The following is a 21,942-nucleotide window of genomic DNA, read 5'->3' as shown; positions in this document are numbered from 1 at the left end:
GACGTCTCAAAGCGCTTATCGTTATTGAGGCGCTTCACGGGATATACCGTAAAGCCAATTGACTGTGTATTTTGTGGGAAAAATAGGTGACAGTAGCGGTGTAGGTACAGTCGGGAGCATTGGCGTTAATTTCACACCTTCACTTTCGTGAATGGTTTAGCAGGGAGGAGGCAGGTTGGTTGGTGAAAGCACCAGTTGTGTGTCAGGTGTGATGGATAATCTCTCTGGCCCATTTCTCTGTCTCTCTGTCTCTCTGTCTGTCTGTCTCTCTGGGTGTTATATTGACAATCTAACAGAGTGTGGCGTTTGACAAACAAAATCATCTGCAGTGAGAGAGAGGGTATTCACACAGGGAGAACCGACCGATGCTTCAAAAACCTTGAGTAGCAGCGAACAAGATTCTAACACATTGTTTTTCTTTTACGCACAGACGATCTGTTTTACTTGGTTGTAAGCAGTTAAAAGGCAGAGACCACAGACTGTAGCTGAGCCGACTGCAGTCTGGCTCTTATTAGGGAACTGATTGTGTGTGAGTGTGTGTGAGAGAGTGAGAGAGAGAGAGAGGGTGAAAGGCTTTGGATTAAAGGTGCCAGCAAATAAGATATGGAAATTCAAGTTGTTTTTCTCCTTTTCTGGGCCTTTTTGGACCCAACCGGCTTGAGTGCAGAGGAGAGTGCGGAGCAGACAGGTAAGGCTTAGATTTCACCTTGGATCCTGTACCAAGTGTGGGTGTTAATGAGTGTTGTTCAGTAACCCATGAGTGTTAATAGGGGGAGTTTAAGACTCATTGTGTCTTTCTATCAAATGACTGGTAATGAACAAAACTCTTTTTTTGTGGGGTGGGGGGATGGCGAAATAGGAACAACACGAATGGTTTTTTTTGGAAGGGAAAGAGATGATTTTTTTTTGCAAATGTAACTTGCAATGAATTTGACAGCTTTTTTTTTTGTCCATTACATTCTTTACAGCGAGAGAAGCAGAGGGAGCGGTGGGGGGAGATAGAGAGGAGGGAGAGAGAGATACAGGTTAAGAGATTGGGGGAGAGATGGATGGGGGGGGCAGAGGAAGGGGAGACACTGTAATGAAAGTCTGACCACTTGTTTGAAACTGTTTTCTAAAGTTCCCAGGGGGTTAAAGTTATCGTCTTAAAGTGTTTTAAGCAAAATATGTCTTTTTGGGGGGTAAGCGGCGAAATGAGTTCCTTAAAATATCAATTCCACTCCCTGCCCACACGTTGGTGGAGGGGGGGTAAATGCAGCAACAACAACAACAACAACAACGACTTGTATTGATACAGCGCCCTTCATGTCCCGAAGCGTCCTCATTCCAGTTCGTTGCCATCTCCTGCTTGGGATTTCTGGGGATGGGGAGGCTGATATCAAGGGGAATTCTCGGTTATCTCAGGGGCTGTTGAGGTTCGTGACTTAGTTTCTGATGGCTCTACATTGGCTAATCGTAGGGGGGGGTTTTTTATAGAAAAAATCCCATTTTTGTTTCGGTTGCGAAATTCACATCTATTTTGCAACCACTCGGTGTACTTTGTTTCAAACCAGCCTCCCTCTTTGGAGGGACCGGTGTCAGCCTGGTTCAGCAGATAACGCTTTCGTTTCAGGATCAGAAGGTGGTCCAGGCTGGAGATTTCAAGGTGTAGTGACTGTGTGTGTTGTGCGTGTGTCTGTTGTAGGCAAACACAGCGGCTAATTTTTTCCACGAACCGCTGTGAAATGAGTGATAGATTTGTTTAATAACAAATATCGAGTTGTTGAGCTGTCTTAAAGCACTTCGCCGGTTATAATGTAAAGTGGATTGACCGTGTTGCGGGTGAAATGCAGTGCCCCACAAACGCTCGTGGATTGAGTGCCCACGTTTTTCGGGGGGAGGGATTATTACCCCCGTAAAGCGATCTAACAACCTTGTTCCTAATTACTGCAAGGTAAACCGAGTCGTGTGGAGTGAGGAAACTGCTTGTGTTTGTGTAGCCAGAAGCACTCCACCTGTTGTGGGCTCGTAGGGCTAACAACGGGATCTGAGTGGGAAGAGTCCTTGCCTGTAACCCCGGCTCCTCCCGAGTCCTGCTGACGTGGTGAGGTCCCAGATCAGCAACCGGTGGCTCCGTTATCAGCAGTGCCCTGCGGATCCTAGAGTCCGCCACAGACGAGGCTTTGAGCACGAGCAAACAGATGGGGAATGGGAAAACTCCCCCAAATAAAATTGGTCTCTCACTTCATGGCTGTTTGTGGGACTACGCTGTGTCCGCCAATTGGGTGCTGTGTTTTCCCTCCAAATGCACCGTTACTACACCTCGCAGGGTATCCCGTGAAGCACTTTGAGACGTCCTCCTGACGTGCCGGGCGCTGCATCAGATGGGAGTGATTCAGTCCCGGCTCCAAGGAGCTCAGCCCAGCTTTTGGTCTTGACAAGAAAAGGTTAAACAGCAGAAAGAACAGTTAAGCCTTCGTCTGGGACCATGTCACTTAACAATCACCACGGCTTTACCGAGCTTTGATGGGGACTTTCCAGATGTTTTTATAACCGCTGGAAATTCATTCTTGGTGGAAATTTACTGTTGCTTCAAACTTTTGTGTGGTTTTTTTTTTGGTGCCTGTGAAGCTGCAAGTCCTAGATTTGTGGCTGTGAATCTAGGACACGATTTCCCAGCCTCGGAGAGGGCCCAGTTTAATAACCCTGGCCTTATCACGCTGGAGGTGGGGGTGGGGCGGGGGGGTGGGGGAGAAGCACTACGCTTCACAGGATTTTCCAAAAAAATATCAGCCACAAAACATAGTCAATTCGCTTTGTAGTATGTTCTGTGAAGCGCTTTGAGACGTCTCGACATGATAAGGTGCCATATCAAATGCAAACATTATTATTATTATTATGATGATGATGGGAGGCAGGGACGAGCGAACCAGTTACCCTGTCCACAGTGACCGCTTGTATCTCACTAAAACGATTAATTGTATTTCAAACATGGCATGAAAATGGGTCATTGCTGTATGTCTACACATTCCTAGTCACTGTGCTGGTATGATGCACTCCGGGTAGAGCATGTGTAAACCCGTGTACCAAATCAATTACAGGTGCACGTGTGCGTGAGTGTGTGTGCACTCGGTAAACCCACAGAGTGAGATCTGAATAATAATAACAACAACAATAATAATCCTTGCATTTGATGTGGCGCCTTATCACATCTTAGCGACGTATTAAGCGCTTCACAGAATATACTGTAAAGTGTAGTGACTGTGTGTTCTGGTGGGCAAAACACAGCAGTCAGTTGATGAGAATATACCTGGGGTTGAAATGCCTTTAGTGCTTGACCATCGGCAAATCTCTGGAAGAGTCGATTCATTATAAGAATTGATATTGACGGGATGTGTGATTGAGGGGTTTGGGATAATAATAATAATAATAATAATCCTTGCATTTGATATAGCGCTTTTCACGTCGGGAGGACGTCCCAAAGCGCTTCACAGGATATACTGTAAAGTGAGTTGACTGTATATTTGTTATATATAAGTTAGTTACTGGCGATCTGTGTGATGGATGGTCCATTGTGCAATGACTTGGCTGTTCCCCTTCCATCATCGTCTCGACGATGTGATAAGGAGCTATATCAAATGCAGGGAATTATTATTATTATAATTATTACTTGTGGATTCCTGCAGCTTAGTTTCCTGACTCCACACGTCTCTGTTTACCCAGCAGTAAGTAGGAACCCAGTTGTTAGTCGATTGGCGGATCGCTTCTCCTGGGATAATAATCCCTCAAAAAAAACTGCTACGAATAATAATTTGGTCACTTCATTGCGCGAATGTTTTGTGGGACGCTGCTGCGCGCAATCGCCTGCCCGCGATTCGCCCGCAAAACATACAGTCAATTCGCGTGACCGTATATTCTGTGAAGCGCTTTGAGACGTCTCCTTGGGAAGTGCTTTGGGACGTCCTCCCGACATGAATGGCGCTGTACAAATGTAACGTTGTTGTTGTTGTCGTTGTCGTCTCAAAGACGTGACCTGAAATGTTGGAACCTCTGCAGTATTTGGCCTTTTGTGAGGATTATTATGATTATTATTGTCGTTCGGTGACTGGTTCCCCAGGCTTCCCGGAGCGGCAGAGCGGGCGGGAGAACACGGAGAGCTGGAGGAGGAGCTCTGCGGGCGACAACGGCTCAGTGTCGCCCCCGGAGGCTGAGGGCAGGCGTCTGAGCGAGGACCTGGGGGGCACCATGCTCGCCATCGACACTCTGCCTGCAAACGGCTCCCAGCTGGTGGTGAGTTACAATTACAAACGGTTAATTTGTCTACGCACAGACAGGACGTATTTTTTAAAAAAAAAAGAAAAGGAAAAGCTATCTGTTTCGATCTCCTCTCGGGATGCAGCACAGTGCTGGAGTGTTTCTTTGAGAGGAAACTGGGCTAAAGGCTCCATCCCATCCCCTGCCTCCACCCACCCCCCCACCCCCCCAGAGCTGCTGATGCTAAGATTTCAGCCGCAAATAGACTGCGAGGCACTGAGCTCGTTCTGCAAACATACCGGCTGATAATCTTCCCAGTTAAAGGTGGATCGTTGGGAATTTTGGGCTTCCAAGCACCAAAAGAAATATTGATGACGAAGTTAGCCCAGGTGTCTGACCCGTGCGGAAACCCATCACCGTGCTTAAGAGTATCCAAACCATAGGGTTCCAGGCATCCCACCTACACATGGAAATCCCAGAGATGGATTGTTGGAATGGAATGCTCTCTCTCTCTCTCCCTGGAGGGATCCATCCTCCTTACCTAATTCCGGAGAGTATCAGGCCATGTTGGCAAGAGCCAAGGCTTGGACGACCCCAGAGAGTGTGTTGGGGTAACTTTTGGAGTCTAACCAGCTAAAAGCGCATAGCTTGCCATTGATAACTCTGTCCGGCAAGCTTTCCCAATGCTTGTCCAGCTGGAACCACCCTTCCTGTGAGCGTTTTGGCTTGCAGGGTTAGCTGGAGCTGAGTGGGAGGATTCCCAATCCCCAGTGACTGGTTTGCCCTTTCAAGTCCTGCCAATGACCCAGGCTGGGGCTGTGTCCTGAAGTTCTGCAGACCCACCTGGTTCAGGAAACGGACTAGAGGACGTCACGGAGGGCTGGCTTGATTCTGACATCCTGTTAGCCAAACGTGTCACCTTGGAGCCAGTTCAGCCCCGAAGGGACCCTGCTCACCTCCCCCCAAGTTTTTCCGTTCCGTCCGTTCTGCCCATCCCTCTTCCCCCAGCACTGAAATCCCCTCGACTCTGGGACAGCAAAGTCAAAGAAGAAACCATTGCCTTGGTGTTGCTGACCTGTCTTTGCAAAGAGAATATGTGTCCATATCAACCTGTCCGCTGCCTCTGCTCAACAGGTTCCAGCTCCCCAGCCCCCCGTCGCCCAGCCCAGCCCATCCCACTGTCGGCAGTCGGAGCTTCAACCTCTCTTCCCTCACCTTTGGAACTCCATCCCACAGTCCCTTCGCCTCGCTGCCTCACTTGCCTCCTTCATGGCCCATCTTAAGACCCTCCTCTTCGACCGCGCCTTCGGTCACCTCCTACTCCCACCCTCCCTGCCCTCCTGATCTCAACCCCCCCCAGCTCGGGTCCATATCCCTGCTTGTCCAGCCCCTTGGGACGTCCTCCAGTCGCGAAAGGCGCTCAATAAATGGAATCTTGTTGTTGTTGTTGTTGTTGTTGAAAGACACCGTGTAAATGTAACTTCTTATTCTTGCGTCAGAAAGTGTGTGAGGTCCAGAGGGGATCAGACCCCAACTGGCCCCCTGACTTGTGGGAACGTTGGTTTGGATTCGCGGGACGAGTGTTTTTATTTCTGTTTCAGTCTCGCGTTGCCCAGGCAACCTCCAGTATTTGTAGGGTTTTGGTATCTCAGACGAGTAGAAGTTGCATTCCTTCTCGCTTCCCGGCTGTGATCTGTGATCCAGGCTCCGAGGTTTAAGTTGGAAAGATTCCGTACTGACTGCCTGATGTTGACATCTGCTGAACCTCTTCCAGCTTCTCCCTGTCGCTCTCGCTCTCACTCGCGCTCTCGCCTCAACCAGGAGGTTGTCGGTTTAATCAAGGCCCCTGCATTGGAAACTTTAATTATAATAATAATAATAATCCTTGCGTTTGATATAGCGCCTTATCACGTCTTTGAGACGTCTCAAAGCGCTTCACAGTGTATACACTGTAAAGTGAATTAACCGTATATTTTGTGGGCGAAACGCAGCAGCCAATTGCACACAGCGGTGTCCCAAAAAACAGTTGAGGATTGAGTGACCGTATTATCATGATTATTTATTTAATAGAGAGGGACTGGGGTGTATGTGCGGATAAGGACCTGGGAGTCAAGTAATAATTCCTGGGAAGCTCAGCTCTCAGTCACAAACGTTATCACGTGACAGAATAATAAAACTGGATTAATTCCCTTCTCAAATCATTCACAGATTTAATTTGGACCTTATTTAAACCCAGATCACGGATCTGGTAGGACAACAAGATGTTTTTCTGGTCAGCCGGCTGTCTGACATGCGAGGAAACTCAATCGCCATCCTAAGTACTCCTGGACGCTACCCTGCCTGAGGGGGCGCTATATAAATACAAGTTGTTGTTGTTACTGAAGCATCTCTAAGGCAGGCAGAGGGATCCACTTTTGAATGGCACCAGCACATGGGGCTTTCTCCAGGTCTGGAATGGAAATCCAGTTCCTTCTTGAAAGCTCATCTGGAGCCTACTTCGACCACCGCCCCCGGTAGATCCTCGCGACTCGCTCTGCGTAAAAGGGGTTTGCTAATGATCTGCAGTCAACTTTTCACTGGCTCACTAATCGGTGGGAATCATTTCTCCCCCTCGACTCTTATCAAAACCCTCATCGTAAAGATCTCAATCAGATCTCCCCTCGACCATCTCTGTTGCAGTGAAGATAGGCCCAGTGCCTCCAGGCGTAGGTCAAACCAATCACGTCTGATATCATCACAAGAACAGTTTGGATGAAAAAGGTCTTTCGGCCCATCTGATCTCATCCCAGTGACCTTGCCTCAGCCACCGTTACTGGCAACCGCTGTTCCAATTGTTAATTACCCTCTGATCATCCTAGTAAGTTCCCTCCGCACCCTCTCTGATGCAGTGATGGTCCTTCCAACGCGAAAGGCGCTATATAAATGTCAGTTGTTGTTGACTGCGATTCTTGTTGACTGTGGTTCAACAAAGCATTCACCACAAGTTAACCATCACCCGTTTAGATCAGCAGCTTTGACACTGAGCCAGGCACCAGCTCTGCAGCCCAGGGTATGAGTGGTTCCCTTTTACCCAGTGGCTGTCTGCGTTGGGAGATCATTGAGTTCCTGGCACGCTGGAGGGGTGGAGGAGTGGTGGGGGGGTGGGGGGGAAGGGCTTAATGATTCCTGCCAACGCTGTCAGTTAGTCGGAATTGCCTCCAGGAGCCCAGCCGGCTGTTTGGCCAGCGCAGGGGTGAGTGTTCTAACCAGTGGAGACGGTAATCTGTTAGCAATTACTGACTACACTTGGAACGGAGGAAGAAGTGGAAATCTTTAAAACAGAGCTTGGGGTTTACAATAGCTTATAAACACCACAAGATAACCAGTACCATGTGTGAAAGGCACACACACAGCTGCTGAAAGGAGTGGGTGGAGGATCGGAGCCTGTGAGGGTGTATCTTTCCTGCCTGGTGGTGGGGGGGATAGCCCGTGTCCACTTTGGCTGCTGCTTTCTTGGGAGGAGATGGACGGGGTCAGTCAGTCATCCAGGAATTTACTCCCGATCACCAGATGAGGGTGGGATGAGGAAGGCCCCGGACAGGAAGCTTGGATCTTCCTGCTGTGGAACGGCTCATTCCCAGGCAGAAAAAAACAAACCCTTCTTCCAATCGTAGCACTGCTGCCCCCTCGTGGGTGGGACATAGTGTTATAGCAAGTGTCACCATATGCAGAAAGGCCATTCGGCCCAACTAGTCTGTGCAGTTGTCTATAATCCACAGGAAAGTCTCCACCTGCCCTCTATTCCCCTCTCCTCCTGCCCTCTATTCCCCTCTCATCCTCCCCTCTATTCCCCTCTCGACTGTCCTCCCATTACAACATTCGAGATCATGAGTCCCAACCTTCTGGCTGCCCATCCCACTAACCCTGTTCCACGCATCTCCACAACACCAACAACTTGTATTTACACAACACCCTTCACGTGGGGCAGCATCTCGGAGTGCTTAACAATAACCGAGCCTGAGGCCGAGCCAAGGAGAGGGAGAAGGTGATCACAAGCATCTCTAATTATTAATCCAACCATTATGAAGCAATGGCTGTGATAAGCCCTAATTTACAATATTTCTCTGCAAGACTCCTTTATAAGAAATACCGTTAATAAATACCGCATGTTAGCGTCCAGCAAATATTCATCACTGACAAAGTTTTCTTAATCTTTCTCACTGTAGGGGTAAACCTCAGGCTCCGAAATCTACATCCCATATTGATTTTATTAAAAACAAATCCAGGCTTATTTTCCCCCGAATAAACAAAGTAAGAGAGAAAATGATTTCAGCACATGGTGACTGAGATAAATGTCTCCGGGGATTTTTCGTTCTGCGACCTCAAAAAGTATTTGATGGTCGTAAAGTGAATTCTCGATGGGTTCCCTTATTTAAAGCGCGTTTCCAGACACCAATAAACTAAACAAAGTCCACCTCATGTTGCGTTGGTGGGGGTGGTATCTGCACTCTGAACCCCCTTAACTGACCTCGGTCTGTCACATCGCAACTTTTTTTTTCAATGAATGCAGAGGAGCAGAGATTTTAGGAAACGGACTTGTTACCCACAACCAACATCTCAAGACAAGAAGATGAAGATCGAGAGAACCCTAAACATGATCGATGCCAGTGGAAATTCTCAACGTAGGGGAAGAACTGAGTTTGGGAGTAGAACAGAGTTTGGGAATGGACCAACTAACTGTAACCAATCTCAAGGAAAGAGGGCTATACTACAATCAGGATGGATCGACGCGCAATAACCTGTCGATTCCTCCATCAAAGTCACTGTATTGATCCAATCACCCCATTGCAGTGAACTTTACCGATTAATTTTGATTTGATGAAACGTCTAACGTTGATATGCATATCCTTGCTAGTCGTTTATTAAATTTTACTGCTTAAAAGGACATTTGTGTCGGTTCATACTTCACCACAGGGTTGCGAAATTAATCAAACCCGACACCTTGGACAGAGTTCAGCTTGAAGGAGACCCTGCTTACCTCCTGGAGACACTACACCATTAATTGGGGGTCCCTCTGTCTTAGGGCCAGATTCCAACCCAGGCGCAAGAGAGGTCTGACATAACTAATGAACGGCTGTGTCAATGAGCCAATGTTCTTGCATTGCAGGAGGACAATCACAGCTATTATGTATCTAGGAGTTATGGACCAAAGGACTCCAGAACTCGGGAGCTTTGGGTTGACTTCAACAAACTGGACAAGAACAAAGTGCTAGTGCACGGAATCCTGTCCAACACTCACCGCCAGGCCTCGGTGAGTCAATTCCTCTTTTGATACATTTTGAGAAATCATAGTTATCATAACCGTAGGGACTTAGTTGGTAAACCTCAACGATCAAAACATTCCAGAGGAGAGTGCTGCCTTTTATTAGTTGGACGAAATGTTTCTTTTCTTATGTTGGAAGGTTCTTTCCTCAACTTGTAATGTTCATCTTGATAATAAAAGATATTGGTTTTAATGCAAGACTTAATTCGGGTGGAATTAAAATAACGTTATGTTTTTTGGCAACCCCCCCCACCCCCACGTCTCCCGCCCCGAATCGAGCCCTTTTGTAGAGCCAGTCTGCTATTGCATGTGATATCTAACGCCGACCTCAACAGGCACAGATGGGGAGCTCGGTTTATTGATTATAATCCTTGCATTTGATATGGCGCCTTATCGCGTCGTTGCGACGTCTCAAAGCGCTTCACGGAACGTATTGTAAAGGGGATTGACTGTGTATTTTGCGAGCAAAACACAGTAGCCAATTGCACACAGCAGTGTCCCACATTTTTTTTTTTTTTTGGAGGGTTTATTACCCCAGAAAGCCATCCGCTAATCGACTAACCTGGCTCAGTCTCACACGCTCTTGTCTCTGAGTCAGAGGCTGTGGGTTCAAGCTCCTCATCGTCCAGGCTGATGCTCCAGCGCCGTGTTGGGGGGAGAGCTCATTGACACCACGCTTCAAACCGAGATCTTAAACCGAGGTGCCCTTCGTGCCCTCTTTGGGCATTAAACACCCCATGCCTTTTGTTCACAAAGAGAAGGCAGTTTCTCTTTCCTGGTGTCCTGGTCAGCAATCCCCAGAAAAAAAATTGGTCGCTCACTTTGTGACTGTTTGTGGGCCATTTGCTGTACGCAAATTGGCAGTTCGCCAACAAAATACACAGTCACTTCACTTGACAGGATATGCTTTGAGGCGCTTTGGGAGGTCCTCCTTCTGTGAAAACATACAAGGAATATTATTATTATTGAGTAACCTGTGGTTTCAGACTGTTGGGCGATGATTTTTCATTCAACAACTGACCTCTTTTCCAGAGAGTGATCCTGTCCTTCGATTTTCCTTTTTACGGCCATTACTTGCGCCAGATCACCATAGCAACGGGAGGTAAGTGGTTGAAATTGTCGATGTAAAGTGCGTTGATCAGGATTCGCCTTGCCTCGAGGAACCCCACTTACCATGGGATGACTTCTCCGAGGTTGCGTTTAATTTGTGTCTTTGTTGCCTTCTGCTTGGACCTTCCTCACGCTCTTCCCTCTCCGCTCTTCCCCAATCTTATATTTAGGTTCTTGTGAATTCCCTTCCCTCCCCACTCCCCCCGGTGGGGCAGTTGGTAAATAACGAACATTTAATAATAATCCTCGCATTGGATCCAGTGCCTTTCACTACTTAGGGAGGACGTGCTTTGCGGGATTTACTGTAAAGTGTAGTCTCTGTACCTTTTTTTTAAGGTTAATTTGCTCACAGGAATGTTTCACAAACAGCCATCAAATGATAACCAATATTATCTGGGTGGGCGGAGGGGTATTTTTGGCCGGGAAGCCTGGAGAGAGACTCCTTCTCTTTCCCAATACCCCGAGGTTTAGGGCCTCATCTGAAGTCCAGCGCCATTAATAACGCAATGATCACTGTGCGCAATTAACCCCCGCGTTTCACCCGCAAAATACCACAGCCAATTCACTGTACGATATATTCCATGAAGCGCCGTGAAGAGTCTCAACGATGTGATAAGGTGCTGTATCGAATGCAAGAATTATTATTATTACTGTTGTTTTATTTTTTCCCCTTTTTCTTTCAGGCTTCATCTTCACCGGTGATGTGATTCACCGCATGTTGACGGCCACACAATACATCGCTCCTCTCATGGCGAATTTCGACCCCAGTTACTCCAGAAACTCCACAGTCAGCTACTTTGATAACGGTAATTCCTGGGCTATTCAACCAGCCTCGCCCGCCCCCCACAACCCCTTCCGCGCCAACACCAACTCTCCTCAACTCCCACCTCTTGGAGAGCCTTTTTCTCCCAGTGTCCCTGGCCGACAACTCCCGAAAATAGATTGGGTCACTTGTTTCATCGATGTTCGTGGGTCGTTGCTACACGTGACGATGCTGCCCCATTTGCCTACGAAATATACGGTCACTCCATTACACAGTAGATGCTGGGAAGCGCTTTGGGACATCCTAGGGACTTCGGAGTGCTTTGAGGCCCAAGGTGAACGGCTGGTGTGTTTGCTGTGACGCTAGTTTCCTTACGCCACGCTCTTCTGTTTACTTAGCAGTAAGTAGGAGCCCGGTTGTTGGTCGGTTGGCTTTACAGCATGTCCTGTGAAGCGCTTTGAGGCAGCTCGACGACGTGATAACGACATCAAATACAACCATGATTATTAATGTTTAGGGACGGCCTTTGTGGTGCAGTGGGATACGGTGTTCCTTCAGAGTCGCAAGGACCTGGGCCCCTTCACCTTCCAGGCCACCCTGTGCCGAGAGGGACGCATAATATTCAGCTACAAACACGTGAGTGCGCGAAGAGCGCGGTCCGCGGGCTGAAGAACGAAGTGAAGTGGATCATCACCGTGAAAACCCTGCACTGTGGGGGTTCAGGGTTGATCGCCCAGACCGATCACACCATAAAAAGAGAATGGACTTCCTCTCTCCTCGCCGATAAGCCCCCAGATAGATAAAAAAAATCGGTCGTGGAATTCGCGGCTGTCTGCGGGACGTTGCTGCGTCCAACTTGGCAGTCCGGTTCGCCTCCGGAAACGCACAGTCGCTGCGCTGCGCAGTGAAATCCAGTGAAGCACTTTGAGACTTCCTGAGGAGGCCTGATTTCAAATACGATTATTGTTCTGAATATGATGGCCTCACGTGCTTGTAAATCTCGCCCTCAGATCCCGCTGCCTGTGCCTCAGATAAACTCCGTCCAGCACCCGGTGAAAGTCGGCCTGTCGGACGCTTTCATGATCGTCCAGGAGACGGCACATGGCCCCGGTGAGTGAGCAGCTCGGTGTGATGGGGGTGGGGGGGCAATGATAGGGTTGGCGTTCTGGAGGGATGAGATTGGAAGGGGCCAAAGGTCCTTCTTCATCGCCTGAAGGAAATCCTCTCCCTGGCCTCAAACCGCACAATGTTCTGTTCTCTTTTCACAGACGGTCAGAGACGGACGATATACGAATACCATCGGATCGAAGTAAATATGAGCAAGATTGTCAACAGCTCGGCGCTGCAGTTCACTCCCGTCTCCAGTAGGTGGTGATCTGTCCAGCAGTCGGCCATTTCCTCTGGTGGGGGGAGCGGGGAGGGGGGGTGGGGTGGGGGGGGGAGGGTTGAGTGGGGTGGGAATTGATTAGATGTTCAGAATTTCCTCTTGCGGGCAGGAATTCCGTGTCGGCGTGCCGCACGCTGCGTCGGCAACTTGTGGGATTTCCCCGGAACCAATTTCCACCTCAGGAGCCCTCCGAGGCGCGTTCCTGGTGTGAAAGGCACCTGATGTGGTGCAGGTTATTGGTGGTCTTAAACGTTATAATGGGGTGGGATTCTGTAAAAAGTCTTCATTTGCTCAGCACCCAACTCCCTCCTCCCCCCCCACCACCCCCGCCCCCGCAATCGCCGCTCTCGCGCAGGGACACGGTCAGCACCAGCGTCGCTTGTCAAAATGGCTGCCATTTAGATGGTCAGCTCGCCACGACATCACTTCCTGCCGATTCAAAATGGCCGACGTCACTGCCTGCTGCGATACATTCTGAAGCGATGGCGGGTGGATGCCGGCGAGGCACGCGGTTTGGGTGATTTGGGGGCAGTGGGAGGGGTGGGGGGGTGGGGGGAGGGCAGGAATAAAATGTTGGGATTCGCACCCAAACCATGTCGGCTCCACGTCCTCTGCCCGGCCCACCCACCGTCAGCGGGTGGGCTTTCAACCTCCCCGACTCCGCCCTTCCCCACATTCCTTTTCACTTCGCTCCCTCTCTTGCCTCCTTCGAGGCATAAATTCAAGACCCTCCTCTCCGGCCACGTCTTCGGCCGCCCTCCTACCCTCCCCGATCCCCGACTGTCCACAGCGCCTCGGCACGTCCTCGCCACGTGAAAAGCGCCGCGTAAACGTAATGTTGCACTGTAACGAGTGTCATGACGAAGCATGGTTTGGAACTCCACTCACAGCGTCTCCTCTCTGTCCCGCGCAGTGTGTCTGCAACACCAGAGCTGCAACGCTTGTGTTAGTGCAGAGGAACGGTTCAACTGCAGTTGGTGTAATGTGCTCCAGAGGTGGGTTTGCAATGTCTCTCTCTGCCTCTCTCCTCTCCCTCCTCTCTTTCTCTCTCTCTCTCTCTCTTTCCACCCCCTCTCCCTGGACCTCCACCCCCGTCCTCCTGCCCTCCAAACCTCGCCCCAGTCCCATTCCGGTGGGGAATGGGGTAATAATCCCTTTTTTAAAAAAAAAAGTAATAAAAATTCGGTCACCCAATCCACGACGGTTTGTAGGGCATTGCCATCGCGTTTCGCCCACAAAAGACCAGAGTCACTACGCTTCACAGTGAATTCTGTGCAGGGCTTTGAGAACGTCTTGAAGACGTGATGCGGCGCTATATCAAAGGCAAGGATTAGTATGATCATTCCCCGTCACGTGCCATCGCAACGCCTGGTCACTACACTTCACAGTGAATCCCGTGCAGCCACTTGAGACGTCCTCCTGAGCTGCACCAAGTAGAAGGATTATCATCAGCGTCTCTCGAGAAACAAAGTGCCTGGACATTGTGGCCGTCGTCACCCAAAGTGACGTCAAAGCACCGAGACCCTGGCAGTGGAGAGAGAGGCCCAGCCTTCGAGAACATAGCAGCTCATTACAGTTCGTGACAACCAGCAGCTGGAGGCCAACTCAGGCCACAGCAGCCAAGAACCCGCAGATGTGAGGGCTGCAATGCACTCGCTCTCACTGGTGATGACAGACGGACTCCCCCCACCCCCCCCCCACCACCCACCACCCCTCAATCCTCCCCACACTCACTCAGACACCGATTTTCCCCACCACCCCACCACCCCACCACCCCGCGGGTCCGAATAAAGGTATATTTGAGGGGGGGGTGGGGGGCGGTCGCCTCCCTTGCCCCAATTCGAGACCTTTTCGACCGCGCTTTCGGGCATCTTCACACCGCCAGGCGCGGGTTCGCCTGTGTTACGCGTTTGCACTTGTGGTTTACGTGTGGCTTTGCACACGGTTTACCCGTGGGCTGCACTTGGTTTGCCCATGGGTTGCACGCAGGTGAGTTAGTGGTAAAGGTGTCGTTGGTCTGGGGATTAAACCTCTCTCTCTCTCTCTCTCTCTCTCTCCCCCTCATTCTCTTTCCCTCTCTCTCTTTCTCGCGCTCTCTCTCTCTCTCTCTCTCTCTCTCTCTCACTCACGCTCTCGCGCATACACACACTCTCTCTCACACACACTCCCACTCTCTCGTGCGCTCTCTCACACTCTCTCTCTCTCATTCACACACATATTCTCTCCCATTCTCTCTCTCTCACACACACAAACACTTTCCTCTCTCTCTCTCTCTCTCTCTCTCGTGCTTTGTTGTGATATCATCTCCTCCCGTTATTTGACCCAGTCCTGCGGTTGATGACAGTTTCTGGGTTTTTTTGGGGAAAAAAAAGCTCTCTCTGCAATTATTTCCATTCTGGAAAGCCTTTTGTTTTTCTCTGTTCTGTCCGGGCTCTCGCCTCTGAGTTGGCAGGTTGTTGGGTTCAATCCCATGTCTCGGACACTGAGCTCACTGTGCTACTGACACCCTAATACAGTGCTAGGGGTGGGGGGTGGGGGTTGGGGTGGGGAGAACCACGTTGTTGTAGGCGCCGACCTTCACGTTAGATGTTAGACCGAGCTCCGGTCTGCACCTCGTTCAGGTGGTGGCTAAGGATTCTGCGACGCTATTGGAAAAGAGAGGGAAGTCCCGGCAGATAATCCACCGATAAAATCGGTGTCATTTATTTCACGGCTGTTTGTGGGACACTGCTGTGCGCAATCGCCCACGAAATATACAGTCAATTCACTTGACGGTATATTATTCTCGTGAAGCGCTTGGAGACGTCTCGATGCCGCGATAAGGCGTTGTATCAAACACAAGGATTATTACTTAGCCGTTGCTTTCTCTCCTTGTGTTGTGGCGGGGGCTGCAGGTGCTCGAATGGCTTTGACAGACACCGGCAGGAGTGGCTGGACTATCAGTGTGCAGAAGAGGTCAGTCCGGCGATTGACCCTTCGAAACGCGACGTAGTAATCTCGCTGTGACCCGTTGCCCTTTTCGCGATGCGCCCGTCGGCACGAGGCGTTAATCGGAGATCCCGTCCACCCGCTCAGGTGGACGTTTAAAAACCAGAAGGGAGTTTCTCTCTCTCTCTCTCTCTCGACATCCCGGCCGACAATTCATTCCCCCGGATACAATTAATCACCCGCTCCGCGGGACGCTGGCTGCCTTGTGTCGCCCACTGTGTACACAGTCACTACACGCTTCACGGCGATGCGTGAGGCGGTTTGAGACGTCTCGACGACGTGATAAGGCTCTGAATCAAACCCAAGGATTAGGATCATTCTCTTCCTCCTGACTGTAAAGAGGCTGTGTTTAAAAAAAATCAAGAATGATTGATTATTACTGTTATAATATTTCCTCCCCCCGCCTCCCCCCCCCACCCCCCACCCCACCACTACGACCACAAACACACACGCGCGCACACACACACGCTTTCCTAGGACAAAGATGAGCTGTGCGAAGAATTTCCCGAACATTCCCAGGACTTCTCCTCCTCGACAGCCGTGGTGAACACAGCAGCAGCGACCTCGCCGGCCGTGCTGCCGAGCAGCTCCACCCCAGACGGTGAGTCTCAGCGTGTATCGCCCGCCCTGTGGGTCTCCGGCACAGATTAGCCCCGGCAATCGCCCCGATCGCGACATTCGCTGCGTCTCTGACGTCCCGTGGCTTAGCGGTTAGCGCCCTCGCCTCGCGAGCCAGAGGGACCCAGGTTCGATTCCCGGGGGGGCGGGTTGGGGGGGCGGTGGGGAAATCTCAGGCGAGTTTCCCTTCTGTTTACCCGGCAGTAAGTAGGAACATGGCGGTCGTCAGTCGAATCGCTTTTCCGGGGGTAATAATCACTTCGAAACATTTTTTTTAAAAGAAAATAATAATTTGGTCATTCGATCCACGACTGTTTGTGGGACGCTGTTGGGAGCAGTTGGCTGCCGAGTTTCGCCCAACAACATATACAGTCACTACACCTTACAGTATATTCTGCGAAGAGCTTTGAGACGTGATGCGAGGACTGTTATTATTACGTTGTTGTTATAGCGCCTCGGATCCTAAACATCCCGTGAAACACTTCACAACGTCCTCTTAGGCATCAGCTGTATCTAAATTCAAGGATTTTTAATATATATATATATATATATATACGTGTATACCAGTTGCTCCTGTAGTCTCTTACTCTCTGTCGGGCTGACAACAAGGTAACCTCACCTCTGCCTTGGTGCCAGATGTTGAGTTAATCTGTTTGCTCTATTTCTCGTCTCTCTCAGATGACACAAAGTTGGCTTTGCATCCAAAAAACGAGGGTAAGCTGACAGCGCTTTGATTTCCCACGCCATCTTCTCTCTCCACCCCTTCGTCCCCGTTTCCCCCATTCCTCACGATACTTCCTGAGCTGCGATCACCGCCTCCAGGAGCTTGGGTTTTGTCTTTCGGCTCTGAATCGCGAGGTTGTAGGTTCAAGCCTCACCACCAAGTCAGCGACTTTGAGCTCACGGTCAAAGGCTGATGCTTCTGAGGGGTTTTTGGGGGGAAGGGGGGGAGTGGAGGTCAGGGGGAGCAACCCACTTTGTCAAAGGCATCGGACCTTTGAAGGAAATGTTTAAACCAAGCTCCCATGGGTCCTAGGATCTAACAAGGTTATTGGGAAAGTGATTGGAGTTTCTCTCCGGGAATCCAGGCCGGCAATCCCCCAGATATTGGAAGGGATCGTTCATTTTGTGGCACAGTAAATCCTGTGAAGCGCTTTGAGATTCCTTCTGACCTGATAGGGCACGATACCAAATATTATTATTCCAATGTGTTTCTGTTTTCCCTTGTAATTATAACAGATAACCTGGAACATCGTGTCCTAAGGATGTGACTGTACAGTCAGTCCTCACCCGATGTTTAATGTCTCCCCAGCAAGCCTGTCTGGCCGACTCCTTTAAACTCATAAATCTTTGCATGATTCTCTTCTCTTGTCCTCCCAGGGGTGACTTGAGGGGTATTCTCCAGCTTGTCTTTGTGATCTAACTTGCAAACCAAGGACAATTAATTTGCATGAAATCTTTTAACGCCTGTAATTGTTTGAGTCACACACACACACTCACACACACACAAACCACCTCCCTCGCAAAGCGGGGACTTTGAGCTCACGGTTTAGGCTGATGTTCCAGCGCAGTGCTGGGTGGGGGGTGGTGGGGGGGGGGCGGCGTGTGGGAGGGTCTCTTTGTCAGAGACGCCGTCCTTCGGATGAGACGTTAAACCGAGGTCCTGTCTTGTCTGTTCAGGTGGACGCTAAAGATCCTGTGGCGCTATCCGTAAAGAATAGGGAGTTTCCCTCTCCGAATAAAATCCCCCCCAAATAAGATCACTCGCTTGTTTGTGGGACTACACTAATGGATGCTAATGGTTGAGATGAGCGAACAGTCACTACACTTGACAGCAAATCCCTGCCGCTTGTTTTACTGGTAGATACCTGTATTAAACTGCACGCTTTATCAACCCTGTGATCATTGTGAAATGTAAGAAGCTGCTTGATTTCATAATAACAATCCTCAGCATCTGGTAACGCTTCACAAAGTTTCGGTGAAGTGTAGTGACTGTGCATTTTGTAGACAAACCCTGCAGCTATCCAAATCAACACCACTCCCCCGCGCTCTCCCCATAGCCCTGCAAACTTGTCCACCCCAAATGATTATTGACTTCTCTCTTAAAAGTTGCTACCGAATCGACTTCCACCACCCGTTCGGGCAATGTTACCCCAACGCACACTCCGGGGTCCCCTAGTCCAGCCCTGGATCGACAGCCTAGACTGTGAGCTCGAAGTCCCTGGGGTTTGAACCCACAATCTTCTGACTCGGAGGCGAGAGTACACACACACATACACACACACACGCACACGCATGCGCAGACTGAGCCAGGCCGCAACAACATTGATCTACTCGGCAAATGTAACATGCAAAAAATCCTTGCATTTGATGTAGCGCCTTATCACATCCTCTGGACGTCTGAAAGCGCTTCACAGGATATACTGTAACGTGCAGTGACTGTGTATTTTGCGAGTGAAATGCAGCAGCCAGTTTGCGCACAGCAGGGTCCGAGCCAGGCAGCAAGTGACCAATTTTCTTTATGTCTGGGGAGAATTGTTGGCCAGGACACCAGGGGAGAGAGAAATTCCCTTCCCTTTTCAAATAGGGATCTTTGACATCCACCTGAACAGGCGCAGACGGGACATCGGTTTAACGTCTCCTCCGAAGGGGACGTAAACCTTGTGTTAGGAACACGTTGAGGGCAATGGGGCAGAGCTGCAGGAATTGTCTCAATGAATGACTGGATTCTCTCCCTCTCTTTCTTCTCTCTCTCTCTCTCTCTCTCTGGCAGCCATCACTCATGACGGTCTCGCCCAGGAGCGAGCCAAAGCCGGAGTCGGAGCCAGGCCTGTTCACACCGGGATCGTGGTGGGTATTGTTCTGGGAGTGGTGGTTCTGGCTGTCTTGATCCTCTCCGGCATCTACATCAACAACCACCCCACCTCTCCGGCCGCCTTGTTTTTTATTCAGGTGAGCACACGTTTCAGTGTTCCGACACCAATAGTTATTAATAATCTGTGCCATTTAATACAGGGCCTCTTACGTCATCTCAAGACATCTCAAAATGCTTCAAAGTGCTCCAGGGTCTCACCTGAACCTTAACAGGTACAGATAGGACCTCGGTTTAATGTCTCATCCAAAGGACAATGAGGAGAGAGAGAGAGAGAAAGACACACATGGAAATCACACAGAGTGACGCAGAGAGAGAGAGACTCACACAGCGACATAGAGAAAGAGACACAGACAGAGAGAAAGAGGCACAAAAAGACACACACACACACAGAAGGCGAGACACAGTGAGAGACACACAGAGGTGAGTTATTTACTGAGGAGGGTGTCTGACACACAACAGAAACCCATCACTTGCTTAAGAGAATCCAAACCAAACTGAGAATTCCACACGTCCCAAGAACACATGGGAATCCCAGAGGAAGATTGTTGGAATGGGATGGAATGATTGCGCAGGTCTGGGGAGCCCAGAGTGTGTGTTGGGGGTTAGGGTTAGGAGACTAACCAGCTAAAACCACATGGCTTGCCAATGGTGTCACTGTCTGGCCCGCTTTCCGGCTGCTTGTCTAGCGTGGACTACCCAACACGTGAGGGCTTTGGCTCGCAGGGTTAACAGGAGCTGAGTGGGGGTGCGGGAGTGGGGTTTGCCCCCAGTGACTGGCCTGCCCCTCCAAGTCCTAGCGACCAGATACACCTGTCAGATATCAAGTGCTGGACGAGAGCTAACTCTCTTCCACCCAAACACGGCACATCATTCCAATTAAAAACCTTTGCGGGGACATTGCCCCCGGGAGACTTGGGTTTTAATTTTGCATTGTGATGAGTCTGAAATTGGGTTAAGTTTCCTTTCTTTCCGGTAATCACGTGACCAGGGAGCGACGACAGTGGCCTTTCGAATATTCTCTCCTGAGGCTTAACACACTTACTGCTCACACAGGAGAGCGCGGAATCCTAACGAGACGTGGGCTATTTCGGCGGTGGTTTCACCATCGATGACGGGTCAGGAGCGGACGTGGTGGTGGTGGGGGGTGGGGGGGTGCGCGGGGGAGTGTTTGTGGAGGGGAGAATCACTCAGTGAGTCCACTAACTCACTGCAGATTCTGGATAAGAATCAGCTTGGCTTCCAGTTACAGTGCTGCTTTGTCTGTTATCTCGTCTTATCTTCGGACGAGAGGTTAAAGATGTGGAGTCCCGTAGCGTGGCGCCCGCCTCGAAGGAATTATTACCCCCGGAAAAGTGATCCCCCAATCGACTAGCAACCGGGTTCCTACTTACTGCTGGGTAAACAACCGTGTGGAGTAAGGAAACTTGCCCAACATTTTGCCCTCTGCCCGGGCGAGAGCTCTAACCACTGAGATGGATGCAGGACTTCACTGTCTTCTCTCTCTCCCTCCCTCCCTCTCTATCCCTCCCTCCCTCCTTCTCTCTCTCTCTGTCTGATTGTGTGACTGATTGCTCTGTGTGTCCCTCCCACAGCGTCGCCTGTACAGATGGCCGGCCATGAAGTTCAGGAAGAGCAGTGGGCAGCCCACGTACGCTGAGGTGGATTCCAGAGGCCACGACAAGGAAGGTTTTGTGGAAGCCGAGCAGTGCTGAGGCCCCCGCGGAGCAGGCGACGGGGAGGGAGAGGGGGGGTAAACCCCAACTTCCAAACCATTAACAGGCGGTATCATCCTCAGCCGCGCCCCACAGAGGTTATCTCCCTCCTTCCCCCCCCCCCCTTGATGCCACTTTCTAGGAGACTATAATGAGCTTGTGCAATACACCAAGCCCATCATCATCTGGCCAGCCGGGACCTTTATTATAGTATATTTGAGAAGGAATACGTTGCAGCTGAACACTGTATTGCATAAGTCTTGCTTTCTTTTCCCTGTGAGAAGCTTGTTCCATTCGGATCTGTGTGTGATATATATATATATATATATATATTATATATGAATCGAACCAGGCCATGGGCCTTATACGATGAAGGTATTTCATCCACTTTCCTGGGGAAGTGATTGGAATACGATCGATTTTGCTTGTAATTAGGAGCAGGAGTAGGCCATTCAGCCCCTTGAGCCTGTTCTGCCATTCTGTTAGATCATGGCTGATCTGTTACCTCAACTCCAATTACCCACCTTTGCCCCCATATCCCTTGACACCCTGATGTAACCAAAAATCCATCCACTCTTGAGTCTCGGAAGCTTTGAATGGATCCAGCCATAATCCACAGCCTTTTATTTTTTATCTTTATTTATGTACAATATACTTTCCAGTTGCACAGCGGGAGGATGTCTTAAAAGCGCTTGGTTGGCTGGGTGCCTGAGCTGGGGAGGGAGGGGAGCGGGGTGGGGGTGAGGGTGGGTGGTGGGGGGGAAGATGACCAAAAGTGCAGTCAGTCAAAGAGGTACGTTTTGAGACATTCACTGTACAATACTGTATACACTGTATACACAAATACATTTAATGGGCAAATTTGCAATATCGACCGGAGGATTGGTTTTGCCTGCGGAAGGCACAGTCACTACACTTTACACTTTAAGTGAAGCGCTTCGAGGCATCCTCCCA

General features: G+C 50.0%; 1 protein-coding gene across 1 annotated transcript; it reads left to right on the top strand.

Annotated features, from left to right (window-relative positions):
* Nucleotides 1-297: 297 nt before the first annotated feature.
* Nucleotides 298-21,456, top strand: LOC103190201 (plexin domain-containing protein 1). The gene is made up of 14 exons (XM_007910905.2): nucleotides 298-688; nucleotides 4,097-4,269; nucleotides 9,380-9,523; nucleotides 10,568-10,637; nucleotides 11,329-11,451; nucleotides 11,926-12,044; nucleotides 12,419-12,518; nucleotides 12,677-12,772; nucleotides 13,709-13,790; nucleotides 15,690-15,750; nucleotides 16,261-16,384; nucleotides 17,080-17,115; nucleotides 19,175-19,353; nucleotides 20,869-21,456. Exons 1-14 carry the CDS (start codon nucleotides 604-606, stop codon nucleotides 20,986-20,988), a joined length of 1,512 nt encoding a protein of 503 aa, XP_007909096.1. The 5' UTR covers nucleotides 298-603; the 3' UTR covers nucleotides 20,989-21,456.
* The last annotated feature ends 486 nt before the right edge of the window (nucleotides 21,457-21,942 follow it).

The sequence above is a fragment of the Callorhinchus milii genome, unplaced genomic scaffold (assembly GCF_018977255.1).
Source record: "Callorhinchus milii isolate IMCB2004 unplaced genomic scaffold, IMCB_Cmil_1.0 Scaffold23, whole genome shotgun sequence".
Taxonomy (NCBI): domain Eukaryota; kingdom Metazoa; phylum Chordata; class Chondrichthyes; order Chimaeriformes; family Callorhinchidae; genus Callorhinchus; species Callorhinchus milii.
This window is presented reverse-complemented; position numbering and strand designations above follow the sequence as displayed.

Bases quoted from the DNA above. Each gene is read 5' to 3' on its own strand.
- LOC103190201 (XM_007910905.2), top strand. From the start codon at position 604: ATGGAAATTCAAGTTGTTTTTCTCCTTTTCTGGGCCTTTTTGGACCCA. The intron at 10,638-11,328 runs GTAAGTGGTTGA...TTTTTCTTTCAG, and splicing joins GATCACCATAGCAACGGGAG to GCTTCATCTTCACCGGTGAT. The intron at 17,116-19,174 runs GTAAGCTGACAG...TCTCTCTGGCAG, and splicing joins TTTGCATCCAAAAAACGAGG to CCATCACTCATGACGGTCTC.